The 25006-nt window shown below is 37.3% G+C and overlaps 1 protein-coding gene across 1 annotated transcript in view; it reads right to left on the bottom strand.

The window, feature by feature from the left end:
- ACTR3 (actin related protein 3) overlaps positions 1–25006 on the bottom strand; it is an 83808-nt gene that overhangs the window by 8592 nt on the left and 50210 nt on the right. Inside the window, exons 6-9 of the mRNA XM_042780504.1 lie at positions 24615–24710; positions 22361–22468; positions 15208–15351; positions 13818–13991 (exon numbers count right to left, since the gene is read on the bottom strand). Of these exons, the coding sequence (XP_042636438.1) occupies positions 13818–13991; positions 15208–15351; positions 22361–22468; positions 24615–24710 (522 nt within the window). The remainder of the gene's footprint in view (positions 1–13817; positions 13992–15207; positions 15352–22360; positions 22469–24614; positions 24711–25006) is intronic.

The raw sequence follows: 25006 nt of genomic DNA, 5'->3' as shown, positions 1-25006 counted from the left end.
GATGAACTCTGAAAACATTATGCTGAATGAAATAACCCAAAAACAAAAGGATTAATATTTTATGATCCCATTTACATGAAATATCAAGAACAGACAAACATATAGACATAAAGTAGAACAGAGTTACCAGAGAGAAGGGAAAATGGGGAGATAATGCTTCACAGGTACAGAGTTTATGTTTGGGGTGATGAAAAGTTTAAAAAACAAACAGTGGTGATGGTTGTACATTTGTGTGATTAATGCCATTGGGCTATTCACTGGAAAATGGTTAAAATGGCAAATTTATGTTACGTATATTTTTCCAGAATTAAAAAAAGCACACACACACAAAGATGAGGCAGAGATATATCCTCAGAGAACCATAAGATATACAATCATAAAATAAAAACAAAGTAGCATTAAAAAGAAATATTCAAAAACAAGGATGGGGGAAGCTCTTGAAAATGAAGTTTATGTTACCAGAAATAAAAAAATACAATGGAAGGTTTAAAGGGTAAAGTTGAAGAAACCACCTAAAGATTAAAACAAAGAAAAAGATTAAGACAAAGAAATGAGGAGAATATAGGAGGATAATGTAAGAAGTCCATTGTCCAAAAAAAGAAAAAAAAACCAGGAGACGCAGAGAGAACAGAAAAGGATGAGGACGTCATCAATTAAATAGTTTAACAGTATTTTCCTAGAAAAACGTAAGTTTTCAGATTAAAAATGCCCACCGAAATAGATGAAAACAGAACCCAATGAGGACATAGCAAAAAAAATCAGAATGGTAGGGACAAAGATCCTATAAGAATATGGAGAGGGGGGAAAAAAAAGATCTCATACAAAGTTTAAGATTCAAGGTATTTTTATTCTTGAGTTATAACACTGAAAGGTAAAAAGCTATTGAGCAATAGTTTCAAAATGCTCAAGTAAAATGATTTCAAACTAGAATTCATTATTCCAACTATCAAATAAGTTTTACACAGCTGGTACAGAGAATTTGGAGGTGAATTAATAATAACTTATTAATGACTACATGGACAACCAAACACAGAATAGGAAAAGATTTCATAGTTAAGTATATGGCTCAGATCTGAATAAAATTTTCTGCTCACAAAAAATATAATCTTGACTGAATTTTGACTGAACTGAAATTACAATGTAACTACTGGAATGATAAGAGAATAGGAAGGCTACTATGTATGATGAAGCAGAAGGAGGAGAAAAGGCACTCTTCCTCTTCAATAACTAAGTGTTGTTGTTACGTGCCATCAAGTCAGACCCGACTCATAGCAACCCCTCCTTGGGTTTCCGAGGCAGCATCACTATGGAAGTAGATTGCTGAACCTTCCTTCTGAGGAGTGGCTGGTATATTGGAACCACCAGCCTTCTGGTTAGCAGTCAAGTGCCTTAGGCACTATGCTACCAGAGAATCAATATAAAATGACTAAAACCAGAAGAAGAAACAAACATGAATTTGCAAGCATATACTTAGCATAACATTCTCAAGGTTATACTGCAATATAAAAACTAATTCAGAGCTCTTGTTTGGCTTACCTAGTGCCGCTCTGAAAAGAAATATACCACAAATGGGATGGCCTTAACAAATAGGAATTTATTCTTACAATTTGGGAACTTTAAGTCCAAGTTCAAAGTGCCAGGCTTTAGGGGCAGGGTGAAAGCCCCTCAACCTTGGGGTCCAGCTCTGCCCTTACTCCCGGCCCACTGGAGCTAGAGACGTTTCTTCACTCAGCTGCTGGCTGCTGAGGCTGAGAAGTCCTAAGGTTGACAAGTCAAAAGGCACAGTCCCGATGTTACCAAACCACACGGCAGGCCATTAACTTAAGTCCATTGTAAGTCCCAAGGTCGGCAAAGCATAGCAGGCTGCTGAGCAATGACATGGCTACATGCAGGGTCCAAGCATGCCATAAGCTAGAGACCATTCCCAAAGCTTCTTATATACAGGAAGCAGACCACATCCCAAAGGCAGCAGCTACTCAGCTGCTTGTGGTAGATCCCACCATGGAGTTGACTGCCAGTCTCATCATGAGGAATAACTACCACCAGCTACCCAGCTACTCAACCAGGCCCAGCCAAGTTGACACACAATCATAACTACCACAGCTATGAAGGCAATCACCAAAAGAATCAACTAGAGTTTGAAATTACCACTACGAATGGAAAATAGGGGGAAAAGCATGTAGGGCACTCTTAGATTTTGTTAGAACACGTAGAAGTAAGACTTTTTAAACTGGGCACATACAGAACTTTGATTTTTAATTACCTTTAAAGGAAAGGAAATCAGACTTCTCACAGACTAAACATTTCAACTGCATAACAACTGCTCCTTAACTCACACGACCTTTAAATCCACTTCTACTTCAGCCACTCACTGGTGCAAAGACCCCAAAGGAAAATTTTCCCTGACTTCCAAATCACACTGTGATTCTCCACTCTCCTGTATCCCCACTAAAATGACACCAAGGGAATTAAAATGAAAAGATGTATGTCCAAAGACAAAAATAGGAAACAGAAAAAATGAAGAAAATATGTCACCATGTTTTAGAGGCAAAAATGGAATGCTACATCCTAAGTGCTACCAGAAGAGCCTATTGGTAAGTGAATCAATTCATCCTGCAGAATCTTAAAAAACTCCAGGATTGAAGGTATAAGAAACCACACAAAGAAAAGTAAAACAGGGCTTTTAAAAAAAGAAACTATTAAAATTTTCTGTATGAAATAGTAAGATCCCCAAGTTCCCGTGCTGACCTTATATAAACTAAGAAATCAATTCCAACCCCAACAAATAAAAAAAAATGAACAAACAACAAATAAAGCAGAAGAAACAAGGCAAAAATTCAGAAAAAGCTGTATTTTATGAGAAAAAGAAATGACGACATTACCCTATTTATCTCAGTACTGAATTAAAGTCATAGATACTGTAATACCACTGATTTATTCAATAACTATAACCTAACATATGGACTGGCTGGGTAGAAACAAGGTCTAGAAAAACTCTTCAATTAACCTAAAATAAAGTTAGTAGACAAACTACTGATATACCAAGAAACAGCAATATAAGCACAGTACTTAGAAATCTGGAGATGATTAGAGAGCAACAGCTAAAGGAGCTGAGCGTGTTTGCTCTGCAGAACATAAAAGCAGGTGAGGAGCTGCCATTTTTGTTTTAAGTCTGTCAGTGTTATTTGACTTTTAAAACTATATGCACATATCTTTTAATTAGTTTTTATTTTTTTAAATAAGTATAAGGAAAACATGCCCTCTAAAAATCTTAAAACTAGTTTAACCACAATTCTTTACCCTTCTGGGCCTCACTCCTTTGTTTACAATGTACACCATAATCTCTGATCTCTGCCTGTATCTCTCTATTTAGACTTCTGGATTTATTCATCTCCCTACCCCCACCCCCAATGCTACAACACTTTTGCCTTGCCAAAACCCTTAGCTCCTTCCCCACAACTGCTTGGGTGATTCGTGACTGATTAGCAGTCAAAGGCCTTAGGTACTACACCACCAGAGCTCCTTAATTCCCTTAACAGTGATTATAAAATATGCTATGTCTCCAAAGGAGCTCTAGTGGCATAGTGCCTAAGACATCTGATTGCTAACCAGAAGAAGGCTGGCAGTTCAAACTCACCAGCTGCTCCTCAGAAGGAAGACTGGGCAATCTACTTCCGTAGAGATACTGTCTCGGAAACCCTAGGAGGGGTCGCTATGAGTTGGATGAATGGCAGTGACTTTGGTTTTTTTGGATGCTCTCCAATACCTTCTAAAATATTAGCTTGATTCTACTTCATAGAAAACATAAAGCTATGACTATAATGCACACTTCCTCAACTCAACTACATGATCTGCTTCTCTGTCCTTCCCCTGACCACCCCTCCACCTCCACATTTCCATTTTCCTGCACCACACTTAACTCTATCACCTGTCACTGGAATTACTCTTCTTAAAAATAACTATTATTGCAATTGCAAGTAGTGACCACACTTTTCTTTCATTGTTGCCTCCCAGCATGCTAAAACTATTTCCAAACCTTCACTTCTCACTGATTCAATAAGCTGCTTCTATCATTCCACTGAAATTGTTAGGATAAGCAGTAACTTCGGTGCTAAAAACCCTTGAGTACTTCTCAGATTTCTTCTAACATTACCTCAATATAGCAACTGACACTATTTAATCTTACCTCCTTGAAACATTTACTTCTCTAAATTTTATAACCACAATTCCTTGAATTGGCTTCTACCTGTTCGTACTGTCCAATATTCTTTGCAGAGTCCTCTTACTGTGCCTGTCCATTAAGTGTTGGTCTTTCACTATGGCCCATTCATCATCTTCTTCCCGCTCCACATCCTCTCATCTGGTCAATCTCTCTCTGCCTTTGCCACAATATGGACACACACCAGGAAATACAACTCAATTTGAATCACTTTAAAGACGCATAATAAACTCATTTCCTGATTCTACCTCACCTTCTTCCACTCTTCATTTCAGTGGATAGCACAATCTTTTTCATATTCTTACTCCTCTCACATCTAAGCTATCACTAAGTCTTGCTGATTCTACTTTTTCTTTTTAAACCAACCTTGTCATTCTCATTCATCTACTTTATATACTATTCATCCTTCACCTGAAAACTGCAATAAACTCACCAGTATCCAACTCAATTCACACCTCTGTTCCATTCTTTCCAACCTAATGCTTCCACAGTGACCTAATACTGTACATGAATCTAACTGCCACTTTCATGCTGAAGATTTCTGCACAACTATGGAATCTAACAAACTCCTTTGCATAGTATATTAAGCTCCTCTTGATCATGATCCATCATGTTCATGAAAACCTATTTGGATTCATCTCCTACTACTCCCTCATTTCATATTTTTATTATCTAGCTCTGTCATGTTCCAAACTTCTGCCTGACTTCTCTCCTCTACCAGAAATATTCTCCTACTTTACCTGCCTGACATATTCATTCATTCTTTAAGTCTCAACTCAATTGTTACCTCCTCTAAGAAGTTTCCTTGGTTCTCTCAAGCATTCTTATATGCTTTCTATTCCTATTCCCTCATCAAATACATGCCTTCATTAAAACAACTACACCTGTTTAGATATTTTCCATAAGAGCAAAATAAAATAATTTTCATCTTTGAATATCTAATGTTTAAACCATTATCATAAAAATTGTATCTACTTAATATGTGCTTAATGAATAAGCAAAATTAAAAAATAAACACTCTCAATATTGAATAAGCAGAGTAGGCATTTTATGTTAATAATTCCATTTAACAGGAGTCTAGACGGTACAAGTGGTTGGTGATCGGCTGCTAACCTAAGGGTTGTTGTTTCAAACCCATCCAGCAGTTTTGCAGAAGGAAAACATGGCAAATTGCTTCCCTAAAGATTACAGCCAAAACAACCCTATGGAGTAGTTCTTCACATGGGGTTGCCATAAGCTGAAATATGACCGAATGAGTTAATTTTATTAATTTAAATTTATGCTACAAAGCTACTAGACTAATTCTGCAGTATTAAATGTGCATATTTCAACAATACAGCCTTCATGTTGCTAAGATGCCATGGAAACTTCAAAAGACTATTTTGCTACTAGTTAACCATTTTGTTATACTAGTCAATTGAAGGTTTTTATAATGGTCCTTTTACAAAAGTGGGTACCAGGGGAGACATTTCAAGAAACATTCCCAAACTACTTGCTGAAATTGTCATAAATATTAATGGCACCCCTGGGTGGGGCACACAGTCAATGCACTCAGCTGCTAAACAAAAGGTTAGAAGTTCAAGTCCACACAGAGGCACATAAGAAGAAAAGTCCTAGTGATGACTTCCGAAAAATCAACCTACAGAGAGCATAAAACGGGCAAAGGACTTGAATAGACACTTCACAAAAGAGGAAATTCAAATGGCAACCAAACATGAAAAGATGCTCAATGTCAACAGCCATTTTTGTTGTTGTTATGTGCCGTCGAGTCGGCCCCGACTCAAAGCGACCCCTCCTTGGGTTTCCGAGGCAGTATCACTACGGAAGTAGGATTGCCCAACCTTCCTTCCGAGGAGTGGCTGGTGGGTTTGAACCGCCAGCCATCTGGTTAGCAGGCAAGTGTCTTAGCCACTATGCTACCAGAGCTCCTTAGAGAAATGCAAATCAAACCACCATAAGATACCATTTCACTCCCACTAGAATGACTAACATAAATAAATAAACAAAAACAGAAAATAACAAATGCTGGCAAGGATGTGGGAAAACTGGATCCGTTAACCCACTGCTAGTGGGAATGCAAAAATGGTTCAGCCATTGTGGAAAATACTGTGGTAGCTCCTCAAAAAATTAAAAACAGAACTACCATATGACTCAGAAACTCCACTCCTACGTATTTATCCAAAAGATTTGAAAGCAGAGATTCAAACAGAAACTTGTACATCCAATGTTCACTGCACTACTATTTGCAATAGCCAAAAGGTAGAAACAACCTGAATGTCTATTAACAAATGATTGGTACATAAACAAATATGGTACATACATACAAGTAATATGCCATAAACAAATGATTGGTACATAAACAAAATATGGTACATACATACAAGTAATATGCCATACAGTAGCACTGGCATACTACTTAGCCAGTAGGGAAAATGAAGGCTTGATACATGCTACAATATGGAGGAGTTGGAAGATACGCTTAGTAAAATAAATCAATCACAAAAGGATAAATGCTGTATAACTTCACTTATATAAAGACAAGAAAAGGTAAATGTATAGAGGACAAAGTTTATTGCTGGTTACCAGGGGTGGGAAAAAAGGGGTAAGAGATGGTTATGGTGATGGAAATACTGTACTTATTAAGAGTAGAGTTGCATAGCTGATTATCGTACTTGTTGTCAATTAAGTTGTAAAAAGCTGAATTACTATAAGCTGTGTGTGATAGATATATTTACAACCACCACCAAAAAAAAAAAAGGTAGCTGCTGAAACTGTTTATGTACAACTAAAACCTCATGGGATCTGGTTCTTTGGTTTGGAGGTTTAGAGTCATCATTTCAGGGTACATCCCAGTTAACTGGCCTAATAACCTATTTAGCACTTCTGTTCTACTTTTTACTTTGTGGAGTAGCGTCTGGGGTCTTATAAGCTTGCAAACAGCTATCCACGGCACAATTCATCTCTATTCACCTGAAGCAACAGAGGAAAAAGGAGAGTCAAAAATAAGAGGACATGGAAAGTGTGGCTAATTGCCTCCATGAACAACTACTTCCTCTGCCATGAGATTGGAAGAACTGGATGGTACCTGGCTACCATGACCGATTATTTTGATCGAAGATTCTACAGCAGAATCCTGATCAAAATAGGGAAAAGGCAGAATAGAATTTCAAATTTTTACGAACTCCAGACTTTCTGGACCCATGATTTGGCTGCTGTTGTTGTTATGTGCTGTCAAGTTGGCCCCGACTCATAGCAACCCCTCCTTGGGTTTCCAAGGCAGTATCACTACGGAAGTAGGGTTGTCCAACCTGCCTTCCGAGGAGTAGCTGGTGGGTTTGAACCACCAGCCTTCTGGTTAGCAGTCAAGTGCCTTAGGCACTATTCTACCAGAGCCCCTGCCCTGAGATAATCTTTAAAGCTTAAGCCAAAAATGCTCTCTGAAGTCTTCTTAAAACGAAACAGTAGGAGTTCCAGTAAGATGGCCGAATACGCAGAAAGAGTGCACAGACCCTCTTCATCAAAGAAAAGATACAGAAGATAAGCCTGTAGCCCTGAGCTTTGAAGGGAAGGATACAGAAGTGGACTAAACTTCAACTAGAAGAAGAATTTGCATGAAGACACCAAAAAAGGAGACATATGGAGCTATGGTCTGGCAGTGATCCTGATGGCACAGACAGCTTGGATATTGCCAAGTGGTATTAGGACCTAAGAATTAACCTAAAAATCAGCCCTGCTAGCCAGGGACTGCACAGTGGACTGCCCTAGTGGCTGGTGAATAAAAGGGGAGCTAGCGAAGAGGAAGGCGAGCTGAGCTGTGGAACTTTTGCCTGTCCAGAGGGTGCAGCCATTTAGAATGTTTACCAGTGGTTCAACCATTTTGGATATTTAAAGTGACAGCACTCTCCCAGATTTCAGGGACTTAAGAATAGGCTCCACTTGACAGAAACCCAAAGGACATTCTGGATGCCAATGACTAGAAAGTGGCCATATTCCCCTTATTACTCTTATAATCCACACCCTCTTGGTAAACAGAGGTGCGGCCATCCCTCACGCCCACACACCTTCTGGGCCGGCAGGAATTCCACCCTAGTCTGTGTACTCAGACAAAGCCTGGGTGCCATGCCCCACCCAGATTTTTTTTTCTATCTTTTTTTTAGTTTGTTTTTGGCTGTTTTAAAATTATTATTGTCTCTTTTATTATTAGTCTTTCCTTCCCAGGTTTTAGTTTTCAGCTTTCTCCCCTCTATTCCTGGTTCCAATTTTTTCTTTGTCCTGGTTAATCCTGTTCCTTGATTTTCTTTTTGCATTTTTTCCACTTGTTTCTTAATTATTCTCCTACTCTACCTTTTTTCTCTTATTACCTACCCTCTCCCCAGATATTATGTTTTTTTTTTTCTTCCTTCTTTTTCCTTTTTTTGGTGATTGTTCCTGTGTGCTTATGAGTTGTGTTTTTTGTCTGCATGCTTTTACTTTTTTGATGGCTTTTTTGACTGTTTTTGTCTAACTGAGTGGGAACAGCAACTGTGCCCATATGTGTGAGCAACCACACTCCACACCTCCTGCAGCACCACTCACTGAGTGACAGCCACCACCTCCTCCTCCACAAATTGACCAACAATAAATGAGCACCAAGAAAAGCCTGACTCACCTTTACTGCTCTTAATGAACAGTTAAACAGAGATCTATCTGGGAGCTCTGGTAGCATAGTGGCTAAGGCACTTGACTGCTAACCAGAAGGCTGGCAGTTCAAACCCACCAGCCACTCCTCGGAAGAAAGATGGGGCAATCTACTTCTGTAGTGATACTGCCTCGGAAACCCAAGGTGGGGTCGCTATGAGTCGGGGCCGACTCGACTGCACATAACAACAACAAACAGAGATCTAAACACAAAGATGAAGTCACAATGTCTTGTAGACAACAGACCAATCACAGTCCACACAAAGAAGCAAGGTAAAGTGGTAGAAACAAAGGAATAGGATACAGACCTAGAACAACACATCCTTGAGGAAGAACGAGCATTGGAATGCCCTGATAAGAAATTCAAAAGAATTATATTTAGGTATTTTCAAAGGATTAGGAGACAGATGAAGGAAAATACTGACAAAATTAAGGAAAAATCAACAAGGCTAGAAGTTGGTCTTATGAAAAAAATTAAAAAACCACTGGCAAATTTAACAAAGGAAAAGAGGGAGAGAATACAAATAACATGAACAAGAAACAAAATGGGCAACATCACAGCAAAATCAACAGAAATTAAAAGGATAATACCAGGATACTATGAAGAACTGTACTAAAACAATTTGAAAATATGGAAGAAACGGACAGATTTCTAGAAACACACCACTTACCTACTAACACAGACTGAGGTGGAAAAGCTGAACAGATCCATAACAAAAGAAGAAATTGAACAGGTGCAGTGTAGTAAATTACTTAGTGTGCCTTTTCTACCCATAAGTCTTTGTCAACCCCAAGGTGGGATTTTCTATGAGCAACTGAGGAGCTCCTGATTGCTGAAGTTGTCCACCTGGAGTATTTCTGTTGGGCGTGGCACAAAACAATGTTCTGGGAGGTGCCCACTCTCTCTCACGTGCTTAGAGTTCTGATGCTGTGATTGGCTAGTCTGACCACCCTTCCAGGCTCAAAAGGAGGCCTCCTGGAGGCAGAACTCTCTCTGACTGCTGGTGGAGGAAGACATGCTGCTGAGACATGCGTTGCTGGGAAAGAGATGCAAGAGACACGCATTGCTGAGTGAGACACCGAGGAACCAGCACTGCTGGGAAAGAGACTGTGAGAGACTGTTGGCTGAGGGACGTGGGCTGGGAGAGAGACAGAGCATTTTTCCTGAACTGGAATTGTAGCCTGTGGTGCTTCCCTAATAAACCCCATAATCCGTGAGTTCTGTGTGACCACTGCAGCGAATTATCGAACCCAGGAGAGAGGTGGTGGGTGCTTTGGGAGGAACGGTTGGTGAAAGGGCTGGAGGGAGGCAGCATGGCTGGTCTTGTAGGAATAGGCCTTGTGCTATTGATGGTGATTCTGCCTTCCTCTTGTGGGATTAGAGGAGGTCAGAACATGTGGCCTCCTTGCCGTTTTTGCAACAGGTCATTAAAAAAATTACAAACAAAAAAAGTCCTGGCCCAGATGGTTTCACTGGAGAATTCTACCAAACATTCAGACAAGAATTGACACCAATCCTACTCAAACTATTTCAGAACATAATAAAAGGGTGGAATCTTCCCTAATTAATTTAATGAAGCAACCATAACCTTGATACCAAAACCAGGCAAAGACATCACTCAAAAGGAAAACTACAGACCAATATCCCTCAAGAATATAGATGCAAATATCTTCAACAAAATCCTAGCCAACAGACTCCAACAACATATCAAGAAAATCATTTATTATGACCAAGTGGGATTCATATCAGATATGCAAGGATGGTTCAACATTAGAAACACAAAAACTAACTCCAGATGGATCAAAGACTTAAATGTGGAACCTAAAACTATAAAGTTCCTCAATGAAAAACTAGGGGCAAATTTAGGGGCCCTAACTCGGAAGGAAGGTTGGGCAATCCTACTTCCGTAGTGATATCGCCTTGGAAACCCAAGGAGGGGTCGCTATGGGTCAGGGCTGACTCTATGGCATATAACATAACAATAACAATATATGGCATAAATAGACTATTAAGCATAACTCAAAATGCACAAAGAACAGAAGAGAAACCAGATGAATGGTACTTCTAAAAATCAAATTTTTATGTGCTTCCAAAGACTTCTCCAAAAGAGTCAAAAGAAAACCTACAGATTGGGAAAAAATATTCAGCAATGACATATCTGACAAGGGACTTATCTCTAGAATTTATAGAAAACTCCAACACCTCAATAACAAAAAGACAAATAATTCAATTAAAAAATGAGCAGAAGATGTAATAAACACTTCATCAAAGAAGATATTCAGGAGGCCAACAAACATAAGAAGAAATGCTCACGAACATTAGCCATTAGAGACATGCAAATCAAAACAATAAGATACCCCAGCACTAGTAGCAAAGTTCAACAAGACATAAAATAACAAATGCTGCGAGGACGTGGAGAGATTGGGATTCTCGTACACTGCTGGTGGGACTGTAAAATGGTACAACCATTATGGAAAGCAGTATGGGGACTCCTTAAAAAGTTGGAATCAGAAATACTATTTGACCCAGCCATTCTATTACTAGGTATATATCCTAAAGAAGTGTGAGCCAAGACAAGAACAGATATATGCATACTCATGTTCATCGCAGCACTACTTACAGCAGCCAAAAGATGGAAACGACCTAGGTGTCTATCAACTGTAGAACAGATAACCGAACTATGGTACATACACACAATGGAATAGTATGCAACCCTAAAGAATAACACAGAATCTGCAAAACACCGCATAACGTGAATGAACTTGGAGGGCATTATGCTGAGTGAAATAAGTCAATCACAGGACAAATATTTTATTAGTCCATTATCACAAAAAGTCAAGGAAGGTTAATATATGGAAGGAAATTTTCTTTGTTGGTTACCAGGAGTGGGAGGGGAGAGGAGGGAACACTGTTAGATAGGTAGAGACAAGTAATGATTTGGGTAAAGGGAAGGACAATGTACCAAATGTGAGTCATCAACACGGTGGCAATGAGGAAGAGGAAGACATACAGCGGTACATGGAGGTACATACAACAAAGATGAACTCTTTTTCACATACAGCACTGTGATGTCAGTGAAAGCAGACATGGATATATGGGTGGACAGAGGGGCGGACAGGCTTAGCTATTAGGTATGTCTATGGTGGGGGCAGTGTGCCCAAGACCATGTATAGAGTTGGCAGACAATGTTTCTACAAGTTTATTGGTATGTTCTGTAAGAATTCCCAGGTATATAGTAGAGCTGACAAGGAACAAGTTTGTAGTCACTTCTTGGCTACAGCCAGCCAGCTACCCAGAGGGAGCGAGTAGTTGGAAGTGTGGGCTCGAGACCATAGTTGCAGGGGACATCAAGCTCAATTGGCATAACATACTACACAAAACATTGTTCCACATCCTACTTTGGCAAGTAGCAACTAGGATTTTAAAAGCTTGCAAGCAGCCATCTAAATGGAATGATGGGTCTCTACTCGTTCAGAGCAAAGAAGAATGAAGAAAACCAAAGACGCATGGAAACAATGAGTCCAAGCGACTGGTACACCATGCAATCCTCAGCCTATACAACGATCAAACCAAAACTAGATGGTGCCCAGCTACCACTGTAACCACTCGAAGGGGGATCTATGTAGGAGATCCTGGATAGAGTGGGAGAACACCATGGAACAAAACTAAAAATCATCTGGGGGAAAAAAAAAAAGACCGCTGAAATGAGTTCCTTTAGAAAACAACTTGAAAGATTTGTCTCCTAAACCCTAAGATTTGTCTTTGTTTTCTACCCTACAAGTTTTGTTACCTTTGTCTAGGTTGACTGACATTTCTTTCTAAGTACACTGTAAACAACTGGAGGTTTGATTTTTATCTCTAGCCTTGAGTTGCAGCCTGTAGTACCATTGGTCTATTTTATTCACCTTGCGGGGACTGGTTAATATACTCATGCAAATGAAGTAACGACAGCATACTTGCAAATGAAGTGTCTGTGGCCTACCAAGAGTGGAATGCTCAGTCTGTGGCTCTAGTGGTAGTGGCTACACCTTACAACTGACAAAGAGTTTGCTTATATAAGTGGCCAAACTCAGAGACAGACAGAAGAAGAAATAAGCAGGAATGGAGAAAAGGCAAGAGAGGGAAGAAGACAGAAACAGAAAGGAGGAAAAGAATCTCCTAAATGAGCTGTTAAATCAGTCAAGGGTTACACCACTAAAACCAAGAGAGGCCTAAAGGTGCCCTGCAGCAGAAGTAGTGTGCCAGAAAGTTGCTGCTAGAAATGCAATTAAGAGAGCGGGGGAAAAAAACTGCTAAACTGGCTATGAGCAGGGTCAGTTAACAAGGGAGAGGCTGATGCCAGATAGGTGGAAAGCAGAAAGGCCTGCGTGGGGTGGAGAGGGGGCTGAGAAGTCTACACAGCTGAGGGAGTATGTATGGCAAAGAGAAGGGACTGCTGGTTTGCATGGCTGAAAGGAACTGCAAAAGCTGTCCTGCAGTGAACAAAGGAGGGATATCCTTTCCACTTCAGGGAAGCCTTCCAGATTTGCCTACATGCTTCCTGATCCTGATCTGAGTTGCAGCCTGTTAGCTCCTTAATAAACCAAGTACCTGTAAGTACAGTCAGTGTGTTGGGTGAGGCCACTGCAAGAAATTATTGAATTCAGCAGAGAAGCAAAAACCGTTGTGGGGAAGACAGATGGTATCAAAAGGGGTAAAAAGGTTGGTAAGTGGAGGTATGTCTGATCTCCACCTTATAGGAATTAACTCTGTGCTGACAGTTAATTCGTGAATTTAGACAGGTTTATTACCATTTCACAGACTCAATGTAATATTAGAGTATATTAAAGAAAGTCTCTGAGAGTAATTCTCTCTGGATATCTTCTACTCGATATTCTCTGTTGAATTATTTCAAAACAATTCCAGTACAGAAAAACTTACCTCTGGATGAAAAAAGATTTCTGGTCCTAAGAATCTCTCATAACCAACATCAATGGAAAATTCTTTTTTTGAGATAGCATTGATTCCAGTATACTGTTTAATCCACTTTGATCCATCTGTGTCATACTTGTTAAATTCTTTTACTAAATCTGGGCAGACGTAACTATAGCGTTCCTAGAAAAACAAAGAACCACAAGTAATTTGTTTCCTCTTGTTTTAGCAAAAGTCAAAAAGGATTGTGTATTTTCAATAATTAATATAATCAATAATAATAATAATCAATAAATAATATAATCAATAAGACATTGATACAAATTAAAAATTAGTCTTCTCTGGAAGAGATTTAACATCTCATGTGTTTCATATTTGTTTTTAAACACCACAGAATTCCCAAGGGTATTGAAATAGTAGTCTTCATATTAATTTTTTACATACTTAATTTCTATTCTACCAATTTGGGGAAGAATAGGATAATACTACAGCTATTTAGATAATGTCCTTACTACCTAGGTAGCAGTCAACTGATTTTCTCTCCTAATCTTTGATGAGCAATGGAAAACTCCATAAACACAAAGAGGAGAAGATGAAGATATTCCCTGCCAGGGCAGTTTTGCTTTCACATATTCAAAACATTATGTGAGAAGCTCACTGAAATGTGTTATGGTGGCAAATGATAAATCTGAAAAGCTATGCTAAGTGATTTGATAGAGTGCATAAAGCATTTATATAATAGCAACAGACTATTAAAATACCTAATACCTTACATAACATTCACATTTTTCTTTTAACGTATTGCTCTGTAGTAAAATATATCAGACAGTGTTTCACTGCTATGCATAATGTTTTCAACAGTCAATTTTTTGAGAAGTGAATGGCCCCTTCCTTCTTCCCAGTCTGTCTGAGTTTGGAAGCTCCACTGAAACCTGTCCACCATGGATAGCACTGCTGGTATTTGAAATATTGGTGGCATAGCTTCCAGCCTCACAGCAACACGTAAGCCACCACAGTATGACAAACTGACAAACTAGTGGTGGAATAATTATATATATTCCATATATATATATATATTCCATATATAATTATATATTTTTACTAAAGGGAATAATCCTAACCATATATATTAATCACAAAAATATATATTAAGGTCATTTGATACAAATGTTCTTGTGTGTTAGTGTTCTGAAAAGTGAAATGAGGGGAAAAGAGGCAAAGGGTTGATAATTCTCCAATAATTTACAAGAAAGAAAAAAACTATGTAATTAAAATTAATGGTTTGTAACTGACCAACAGAAGATGTATTTTAAGTTTTGTTTTTTTTTTTTACATAAGTACATTTCATACTAATGTTACATGACTTTAATTTTTAACTGAATTTCCACCACTTTTTTACCTTGACTGCCTTAGCAGTTTCCAAGGATTGTTCTGGAGGGATTCCTACTTCTCGGTCTCTCAGCAGCTGCTGAATAAAATATGTTATATCTCGTCCTGCAATTGGAATGTGTTTAATACAGCTGCCAATCACATATCCTTCCGCCTAAACCAAAAAATAAAAAGTCCTATTTATTTTCAAAATTAATATAACTTAAAGAAATTAATCATTAAAGACCAGCTTTTCAGGTTGATGTAGGAATTATCCTAGGAGAATTCTTCTAGTCATTAATCCTCAACTGCATTCCTCATATTTATCAAACAATTTATAATACTGTACAAAAATTATGAACTATAGCCAGCAACTTAGGTTTATTCTCATTGATAAGAGTTTGTAACTATGACTGAAATCAAAAACATATACATTTTTTAGAATTTCATACACATACTAAATTTGAAAAGATAATTATTAAATGTTTTAGACAGGTATTTATATCAGGGAGGATACTGAATTTAAATCTATTATAATTTCGGGAGCTCTGGTAGCATAGTGGCTAAGACACTTGCCTGCTAACCAGACGGCTGGCAGTTCAAACCCACCAGCCACTCCTCGGAAGGAAGGTTGGGCAATCCTACTTCCGTAGTGATACTGCCTCGGAAACCCAAGGAGGGGTAGTGATACTGCCTCGGTAACCCAAGGAGGGGTCGCTATGAGTCAGGTATGACTCGACGGCACATAACAACAACAACAACAACATAATTTCAGTAAAAGTTTATACTGCACTACAGGGAATATGTTCAAAAGCCCACAAATTTTGGCATTTATCTTTCTTACTGAAATAGGCAACCATTTCACAAGCCTGAAACAGTCTATGCACCATCATTATGTCAAATGATTAAATTCCATACAACTGGGTCATTAATGTATTAATATAGATGACAAGTGCAACAAATAATGTAGCAAAATTATATTTCATTAGCAACACTATCAAGAACTTCCTCATCTGGCAATGATAAACTATTAGGAGTAACACTCACCCTCTTGTCTTAAAAGAAAACTGACAAATATGGGGCGCATCAGATAGGAGTCCTCAGAAGAGTACTGACTCAACAGTGGGGACAAACTAACAGTAGAGTAAAAGCTGGTCTGGACCTGCTAAATTACATTTAGAAGGATTCCTTTGAAGAATCTAACTGATTCCTAATAACTTAACTGGGTCCCAGGAAAAAGGCCTACCTACATTTAAAGGTTTACAAAAATCTAGGACCCAACAATGTAAACATAGAGTATCCAATAAAAAATTATCCCACCTGCAAAGAAGCAGGAAAATACAAGCCCTGATGAAAAAAAATTAATCCACAGAGATGACAAAGAAATGATAAATATGAATTATCAGCCAAGGATATTAAAACAGCTACTATAAATACCCCCACATGATCAAAAAGATAGACAGGAACATGAGCCTGAGAAACAGAGAAATGGAAGACATAAAAAGACCCAAACAGAACTTCTAGAGGGAAAATATAATATCCGAAATAAAATTACATGAGTTAACAGCAGATTAGACCAAAAAAAAATAAAGGTAAACTTGAAGGCAAAGAAAGAGAAACAACCTAAAATGATATAGCCATATCTATCTATATATAAAAGCATTGCTGGCAAGTCAATTCCAACTCACAGGAACAATACAGGACAAAGCAGAACTGCCCCATAGGGTTTCCAAGGCTATAATCTTTACAAAAACCTTTACAAAAGCAGACTGCCACATCTTTCTCCCATGGAGGGCCTGGTGGGTTCAAACGCTGACCTTTCAGTTATCAATCAAGTATATAACCATTGTGCTTCCAGGGCTTCTCTCCAAAATGATACAGAGAAGAAAAAAGATTAGGGGAAAAAAATGAACAAAGCATCAGTGAACTATACAACAACTCCAAGTATATAAATGAAATCCTCAAAGAAAAAGAGAGAAGGAACAGAAAAAAAAACATTTTAATAAAATAACAGACAAAAACTTTCCAGATCTGATCAAAATAACGACTCCAGGGATCAAAGATGCTCAACGAACCCCAAGGAGAAGAAACATAAAACCAATTTAGGTACTGCTCCTGGGAGCTCTAGTGGCAAAGTGCCTAAGCCACTTGACTGCTAACCAGAAGGCTGGTGGTTCAAATCCACCAGCCACTTGTCGGAAGGAAGTTGGGCAATCTATTTCCGTAGCGATACTGCCTTGGAAACCCAAGGAGGGATCACTATGGGTTAAATCAAACTCAATGGGAGTAAGTTTGGTTTTTCTGTTTTTTTATGGATTGAATATGTCCCCAGAAAATATGCATTGTAAATCCTAAACCTACAACCTATGGTTATAATCCCATTTGGGAATGGGTTTTCTTTGTTACGTTAACAAGGGTATATTAGTGTAGGATGCATCTTAAATCAAGTTCTTTAGAGATATAGGGAAAGATATATGCCAGGCCACATGAAGGTCACCAAGGAACCAAGGAGTAGTTTCTTCCACAGCTGACAGACAAAGAAAGCCTTCCCCGAGACCCAATGCCCTGAATTTGGATTTTTAGGCTCCTAAAATGTGAGGAAACAAACTTCTGTTTATTAAAGTGACTCACTTGTGGTATTTCTGCTAAAACAGCACTGTTGTTGTGTGCCATCAAGTCAGATCCGACCCACAGCAACCCGACCCCTCCTTGGGTATCTGAGGTGGTATCACTATGGAAGTATATTGCCCAACTTTCCTTCCGGGGAGTGGCTGGTGGGTTTGAACCACCAGCCTTCTGGTTAGCAGTCAAGTACCTTAGGCACTACGCTACAAGAACTCCCATAAAACAGCACTAGGTAACTAGATAATGAGCTCAAGCACAGCAATAATTGTGAGGATGGCCCAGGATTTGGCAGCGTTTCAGGCGTTGTACACAGCATCACTAAGAATCAGAACTGACTCGGCACCTAACAACCACCACATAATTTAATGAAGACAGAACTGGTAGCTGGAGAACTGAGGTACTACCCTAACATGTACCTAAAATGTGGAAGTGGCTTTGCAATTGGGTAATAATAGAATCTGAGGGAATTTTGATGTGCTCATAGTTAAGGCCCTAGATTACCTTGAAAAGACTGTTGGTTGAATAATGGACATCAAAGACAATTCCTGTGAGGACTCAAAAAAGTAAGGACAGCTATCGAAAGTCTCTATAGTCTTGGAGAATAAACATGGCACTGTCAACAGAATGTTGCCAGAAATGTGGATGTTAATGTGCTTCTCATGAAGCTTTAAAATAAAATGATGAACATAAGACTGGCCAGTGAAGAAAGAAAGGGGTGATGCTTTTTATGCAGTGACAAAGAACTTGTCTAATTTATATTCAAATGTTTGGTGGAAGGTAGAACTTGTAAGTGAGGAACTTGGGTATTTGGCTGAGGAGTTTTAAAGGGGTAGTATGGCTTCTCCTTGCTGCTTATTGTAAATGGGTTCTCCAGCTAGGACTGAGGGCCTACACCCAGAATCTGGAGGGCAGGTCCACTGCCCACATTGTCTCAGGAAATAGAGTATTATTTCCAACTCTTGAGAGTTACTAGAATTTTTTCTGCTGGATTTTGAACTTGCTTGGTGCTCATTATTTCTTCTTTTCCTCCATTTTTTCCCATTTACAATGGATCTTCTTTTACCTCTTCAATTACTGTACTTTAGAAGCAGATAACTTGTATTCTAGATTTCACAGGTTCACAGATGAAGAGGAATTTTGTCCCAGGATGGAATACTTTTAAAGTTTCAGCCATATTTTATTTAAATGATTCATAAGATGAGATTTTGGACTTGGAGTTGATTTAAGACTTTTGGGATAGTGTGATGGGGTAAAATGGGTTTTGCATTTGGGGAAGATATGAGTTTTGGGAGGCCAAATCAAATTGTTCAAAACCAGTGAACCAGGAATAAAGAGAAAATCTTGAAGGCAGCAAGACAAATAAGAAACATTACATTCATAAGAACAAACATATAAGAGTAACAGCAGACTTTTTGTCAGAAACAATGTAAGTTAGAAGATAGCAGAGTGACATCTTTAAAATACTGAAAATGGGAAAAAACAGACAAACAAAAACCTGTGAACCTATATTCTCTAGCAAGCAAAATATCATTCAAAAATGAAAGAAAAATAAAGACTTCTTTTGAAAGATGTACAAAAAGAATTCATAGCCACTAAAATCTGCACTATAATAAATGTCAAAGTACATCATTCATCTAAAGAAAATGATATAGATGGGAAATTTGTGCCTCCACAAAGGAATAAAGAATACTAGAAATGGTATGTGGGTAAATATGAAAGAATTTTATCTCTTTTTTAAAACTTCTTTTAAAGATAACTGACTGCTTAAAACTAATTAATGGGGTTTTAAATATATAGAAGCAAAATAAATGTCAAAGACAGCATGAAGACTGAAAGGCAGAACATGAAATATACTGTCGTATGATTCTTATGCAAAAAGTAGTAGAATGTTATTTGAAGTTAGATGGTGATTAAGTTAAATATGATAAAAGATAAGTTAAAGATGATTAAATTAAAGATAAACCCTAGAGCACCCACTACCAAAAAACACATAGCATAGCTAGTAAGTCAGTAAAGATAATCATAAAATTAGTCCACTGATTCAAAAGAAGAAAAAGAAAACACGAATACCCTTTCTTAATATTCTTACTAAAAGTCAATTGTTTTTCATGTTGATCACTTCTATTTGCCAATTACTTATTCAGATATGAATCATCAAGATGATGATATCACTACTTAGTGATATAGATGTTAAGAAAAGACTGAGGTCAAGCCAAATCAAGAGCAAGCCCTAGTCCCACCATCTGTTATTTGCTGACATTAGGCAAATCACATATTTGTATTTTATAAATGAGTAAACTAAGGTGGCTCTAAAAGGGTAACAACTCTAGATCATACACTGGTATTGAGACTTAAATGAGAAGACAAGGTACTTCATTAAACCCAAAATGCTATCAATTTAAATTGGAACAATTATTTGACGTACCTTCAAGAAAGTAAAGTATGTTGACAATTAAATTATAAAAAGTCATCAAATGTTAGATACATCCTAATTTTTAAGAACTTAAAATACCCCCTAATGGATAAAGAAAACAAGATATATCCATATAATGGAAGATTATCCAGCCACAAAAAGAAATGAAGTACTATACATGCTAAATACCATGAACTGCCAGAAGAACGAACAAATCTGTCCTGGAAGAAGTATACCCGGAATGCTCCTTGGAAGTGAGAATGGCCAGACTTCATCTCACCTACTTTGGTCATGTTGTCAGAAGAGACCATTCCCTAGAGAAGGATATCATGCTTGGTAAAGTGGAAGGTCAGTGAAAAAGGGGAAGACTTTCAACAAGATGGAATGACACAGCAGCTGCAATGATGGGCTCAAGTATAGCAAGAATTGTGAAGATGGCACACGACTAGGCAGTGTACATAGGGTCATTATGAGTCAAAGCTGACTCCACAGCACCTAACAACAATGCATGCTAAAACATGGATGATTCCTGAAAACACTGTGCTAACTCAAAGCAGCCAGTCACAATAGATCACGTATTATATGATTCTATTTACATGAAATGTCCAGAAAAGGCAAATCTATAGAGATAGAAAGCAGATCAGTGCAACCACTGATCTCAGCATGAGCTGAGAAGTCTGGAGGAAATACAAAATGACTGCTAATGGATACAGGGCTTCTTTTCAGAGTGATGATAAAACTGATTGTGGTGATAGGTTTATTTTGTAAATGCAAAAACAAAACAAAACAAAAAATGTTGAACTGTACATTTTAAATGGATGGTCTGGAAAATATGTGAATTATATCTAAGTAAAACTACTACTAAAAAATGTAAGTTATTACTAATACTATTAATACATCAGGAGGGTGGCAAGAGACCAAGACTCTAATCCAAAGGTAGTCACTCTAAAGATGTAATCCATTGCAATTCATTGCCTGATGTATTAAAATAGATAAGAGAATAATGAAAAATAAAAGGTCAAAATAATTTCATTCTTTAAATAATATAAAAATGAATTCAAAAGGTAACCCTCTTTCTATATATCTAATATGTACACATCTAATAATTGTTGTTGTTGTTAAGTGCCGTCAAGTCGTTTCCGACTCATAGCGATCCCATGCACAGCAGAACGAAACACTGCCCGATCCCGCACCAGCCCCACAATCCCTGCTATACTCGAGCCCATCATCGCAGCCACTGTATCAATCCATCTCGTTGAAGGCCTCCCCCTCTTTCGTCGACCCTCCACCCTACCAAGCATGACATCCTTCTCCAGGGAATGGTCCCTTCTTACAACATGAACATCTAATAATGGTAGGTATAAATTCCAGTAGTCATTTTGAAGGCATATGACTGCTAACCAGAAGGTTGGAGGTTCAAACCCACCAGCCACTCTGTGGAAGGAAGATGGAGCAATCTGCTTCTGTTAAGATTTACCACCTCAGAAACCCAAAGGGGGCTGCTATGAGTTGGAATCGACTAAATGGCACTGAGTTTTGTTTTTTGCTTAAATACAATTAAAAAAAAAAAAAAAAAAACCTAACTTGTCATTAATAACTGGAAGCACAAAAGACTTGGCAGAAAATTGGTATCTCTGACTAATTCAATTTGATGTATTTGTTTTAACTGAAAAATTCAAAACTCAATATGCTTTACTAAATACAAACCAAAAAGTACAGTCATAACCCAACTTTTTATCCAATAAAATAAATTAAAATTCAATTGCTTACAACTAACTGCTTTAACCTTTGTGCCAGTCTAAATTCCGTCAATTAAGAATAAGAGCCATCAACTGGCTCACACACACCCAAACTAGAAAACAGAATTCCATTTTTAAGATGACAAAAAATATTTCCATTCTAGGTATTGCTATCCATTATTTTTCAAGCTGTCATGTAATTCTATACCAAAAGAAACATTTTGGCATCTATTTATAGAATTTTAATAATTTAAGCAAAATATGACTATGCAAACAGCTGGTCAAATTATAGCAACTTTTTAAGGCATAGTATTTAAAGCTTTTGGAGAGTGGCATTAAATTGTGCAATTTAGCTTTGTCAGGTTTATTATTTGATGTTCTCTTCAATACTTTTAAAATATCCTTACCACAGGAATGACATGAGTGACACCGTCTCCACTGTCTATTACTGTACCAGTCAACGTCCGTTCTCCTACTTGTCTGGAGGTCCAGGATGCTGCTAAGGCAAGAACGGCCTTGAACAAAAAGAAGACAGGGAAACAATAAAAACAAAAAGAGTTATTTAAAAAAAGTAGTTTACTGGTGTACTTAATTCAATTTTAAATGTATTATCTATGAAAAGAAAATACACAAAATTAATTTGTATTACACAATGTGATTGTCTATATCCTACATTTTTATTAAGAAACATTTACAGGTTTGTATTTGTTTTTAGGAGTCTATTTTAAATTTTTACAATTTTAGTGAGAGCCATTTTTCTCCTACAACCAGAAAAAAGAAAAAAAAAACCTATAAAGGCTAACATGAAGGAGTATAATAGTAAGACTATCAGGACTTAATCATTTATGTTTTCATGGGCTGTCCTGTCACTAACTAGAAAGTAAGATGAAATAAGGGAGAGTACTAAATAATCACACTAATTATTTAATTCACAGATGGTTCTAAACAATTACTACTCTTATTAAATAACATTAGCCTCAAATTTTCTGAATGCAATATGCATTTAACAATATGTAACACATATTTCACCCACTGAAAAACTCACTGTATAGTTGGAATATTAAGAAATTAAGATAGCTAGTTCATTTTTTAAAATCTAGAGTTCTTATCATTTAAACCACAAAACAGATATATCACTAATAATTGAAAACATAGCAAAACTGGATTTATTTTACCTATTTGTAATATGACAGCTGTATGAGACCTAGAAAGATATCTAGGCCACTTTTTCAACACAGGATCACACCATAGTTAATACAGGCTGACAGAACTATGTATTATTTTTTGAAGGTCTTACAATAAAAAATTCCATATTGCAATTATAAAATTTAATTTTTAGACTTCATTGTGAGAAATTATTCTTCAAGTCCAAAACTCTCACTTACAACCAGAAATTATCTTTTGCTCCTTTTTAAAAGTCTTTTGTAAATAGCTAAGATCCCTAATTAGAATAGGTTTGTATCAGCACACAATGTTAAGGATTCTCAATAATAAAACAAACAAAACAGACTAAATGATGATCTTAAGAGCATTGTGGATCACTAAATCACTGAGATATTAAGTTATGACTCCAGAAGAAACAAACAAAGCTCTTAGTGCTATTGTTTTAAAGTAAGCTATAACCGACAACATTGTTAAACTTAAGTTTGTCATATTTAGTAAAAAGATAGTAAAGACTCACAAATGAAAGATGAATTTTCCACAATACCTCACTTTAAGTTTCTAACAGCTTCAAAGAGCCTACAACTCAAGCATACATTCCTTCCAATAAGGTTCCTGATGTTCATACAACTTCTTAAATATTTTCAGAAATAGAAAACTCAAAAAGACAGCAAGTTAAATTTATGGAATGCATTAACTGTTAAAAAGTTCTTTGCTATCCTAAACCAAAATATTCCTCATAGTAATTATCATTTATTGGTCCTGTATATCCTAGAGTTCTATGAACTTCGTCGGATTCCAAAAAAATACAATCAGATTGACCTCAGCTTTTATCATAGCTCACCCTTTAACCTTGAACAAGCTCTGTTCAAATTTAGTTTTTGTCCTCTATAAAAAACGAGAATTAAAATACCTATAATGAATAAGAATGATTAATCCCTATGACTTCTTAAGCACTTGTGATATGCTAGGTACTACATATGCTACAGGACTACAAAAAGAGTAAGAAGTGAGCTTCGACACAGAGAGGTGAGAGAGAAGCTATGTCATACACATCTGTACACAATTTAAGCACAATAAAATATTACAGGGATTTATGACTGACAGTATATGTAAAACACTGTGATCAAATATACCTGACCTTTATTGGGGGCAAGGGGGTAGCCAAAATGAATGTTATGTTGATAAATGAATATAGGTATGTAAAGTTCCTGGCATGAAGCAAGAATCTAATAAGTATTAGTTCCCTCCTCTCTGCCATATGAAAGGCCTTGAAATATCCAAAGACCGTTAACTTAGTTCCTTTAAAATTTCCCTTTTGCTGACTAAATATTTCTTTTTTCTAAATTACTAATTTAAGAAGAGAACTACGTATGATACGCTCTCAAAGTTATGGTTAAAGCCCTAGCAGAAAAAAAAGGAAAAATCATGCATTACCGGAATAAATTAAACCAGATTAAAATTAAAGAAACAAGCTTAAGTAAATATGAATTTGCTTACCTGCACAGCAATGTACAAGCCTGGAACATTGAATGATTCAAACATTATTTCAGCAGTATATTCCCTGTTTTCTGGAGTATTCAGTGGAGGTTCAGTCTATTGAATTGAAAAAGTAGTATCAGATTATTTGGAAAACTTTATACGTAATTTTAAGATGAGATTTAAAACAATATAAGCAAAAGGTATTACACACAACAGCCAGATACCCAGAGGGACCGAGTAGTTGAACCTGTGGGCTTGGGACCATAGTCGCAGGGGATACCAAGCTCAATTGGCATAATATACTATACAAAACACTGTTCCACCTCCTACTTTGGCGAGTAGCGACTGGGATCTTAAAAGCTTGCAAGCAGCCATCTAGATGCAACGATGGGTCTCTCCTCATCCAGAGC

This window comes from Orycteropus afer, unplaced genomic scaffold, assembly GCF_000298275.1.
Source record: "Orycteropus afer afer isolate SDZICR_OR568_19922 unplaced genomic scaffold, OryAfe1.0 scaffold00004, whole genome shotgun sequence".
NCBI lineage: Eukaryota > Metazoa > Chordata > Mammalia > Tubulidentata > Orycteropodidae > Orycteropus > Orycteropus afer.
Note: the sequence above shows the minus strand (reverse complement) of the source record. Positions and strands in the feature narration are given on the sequence as shown.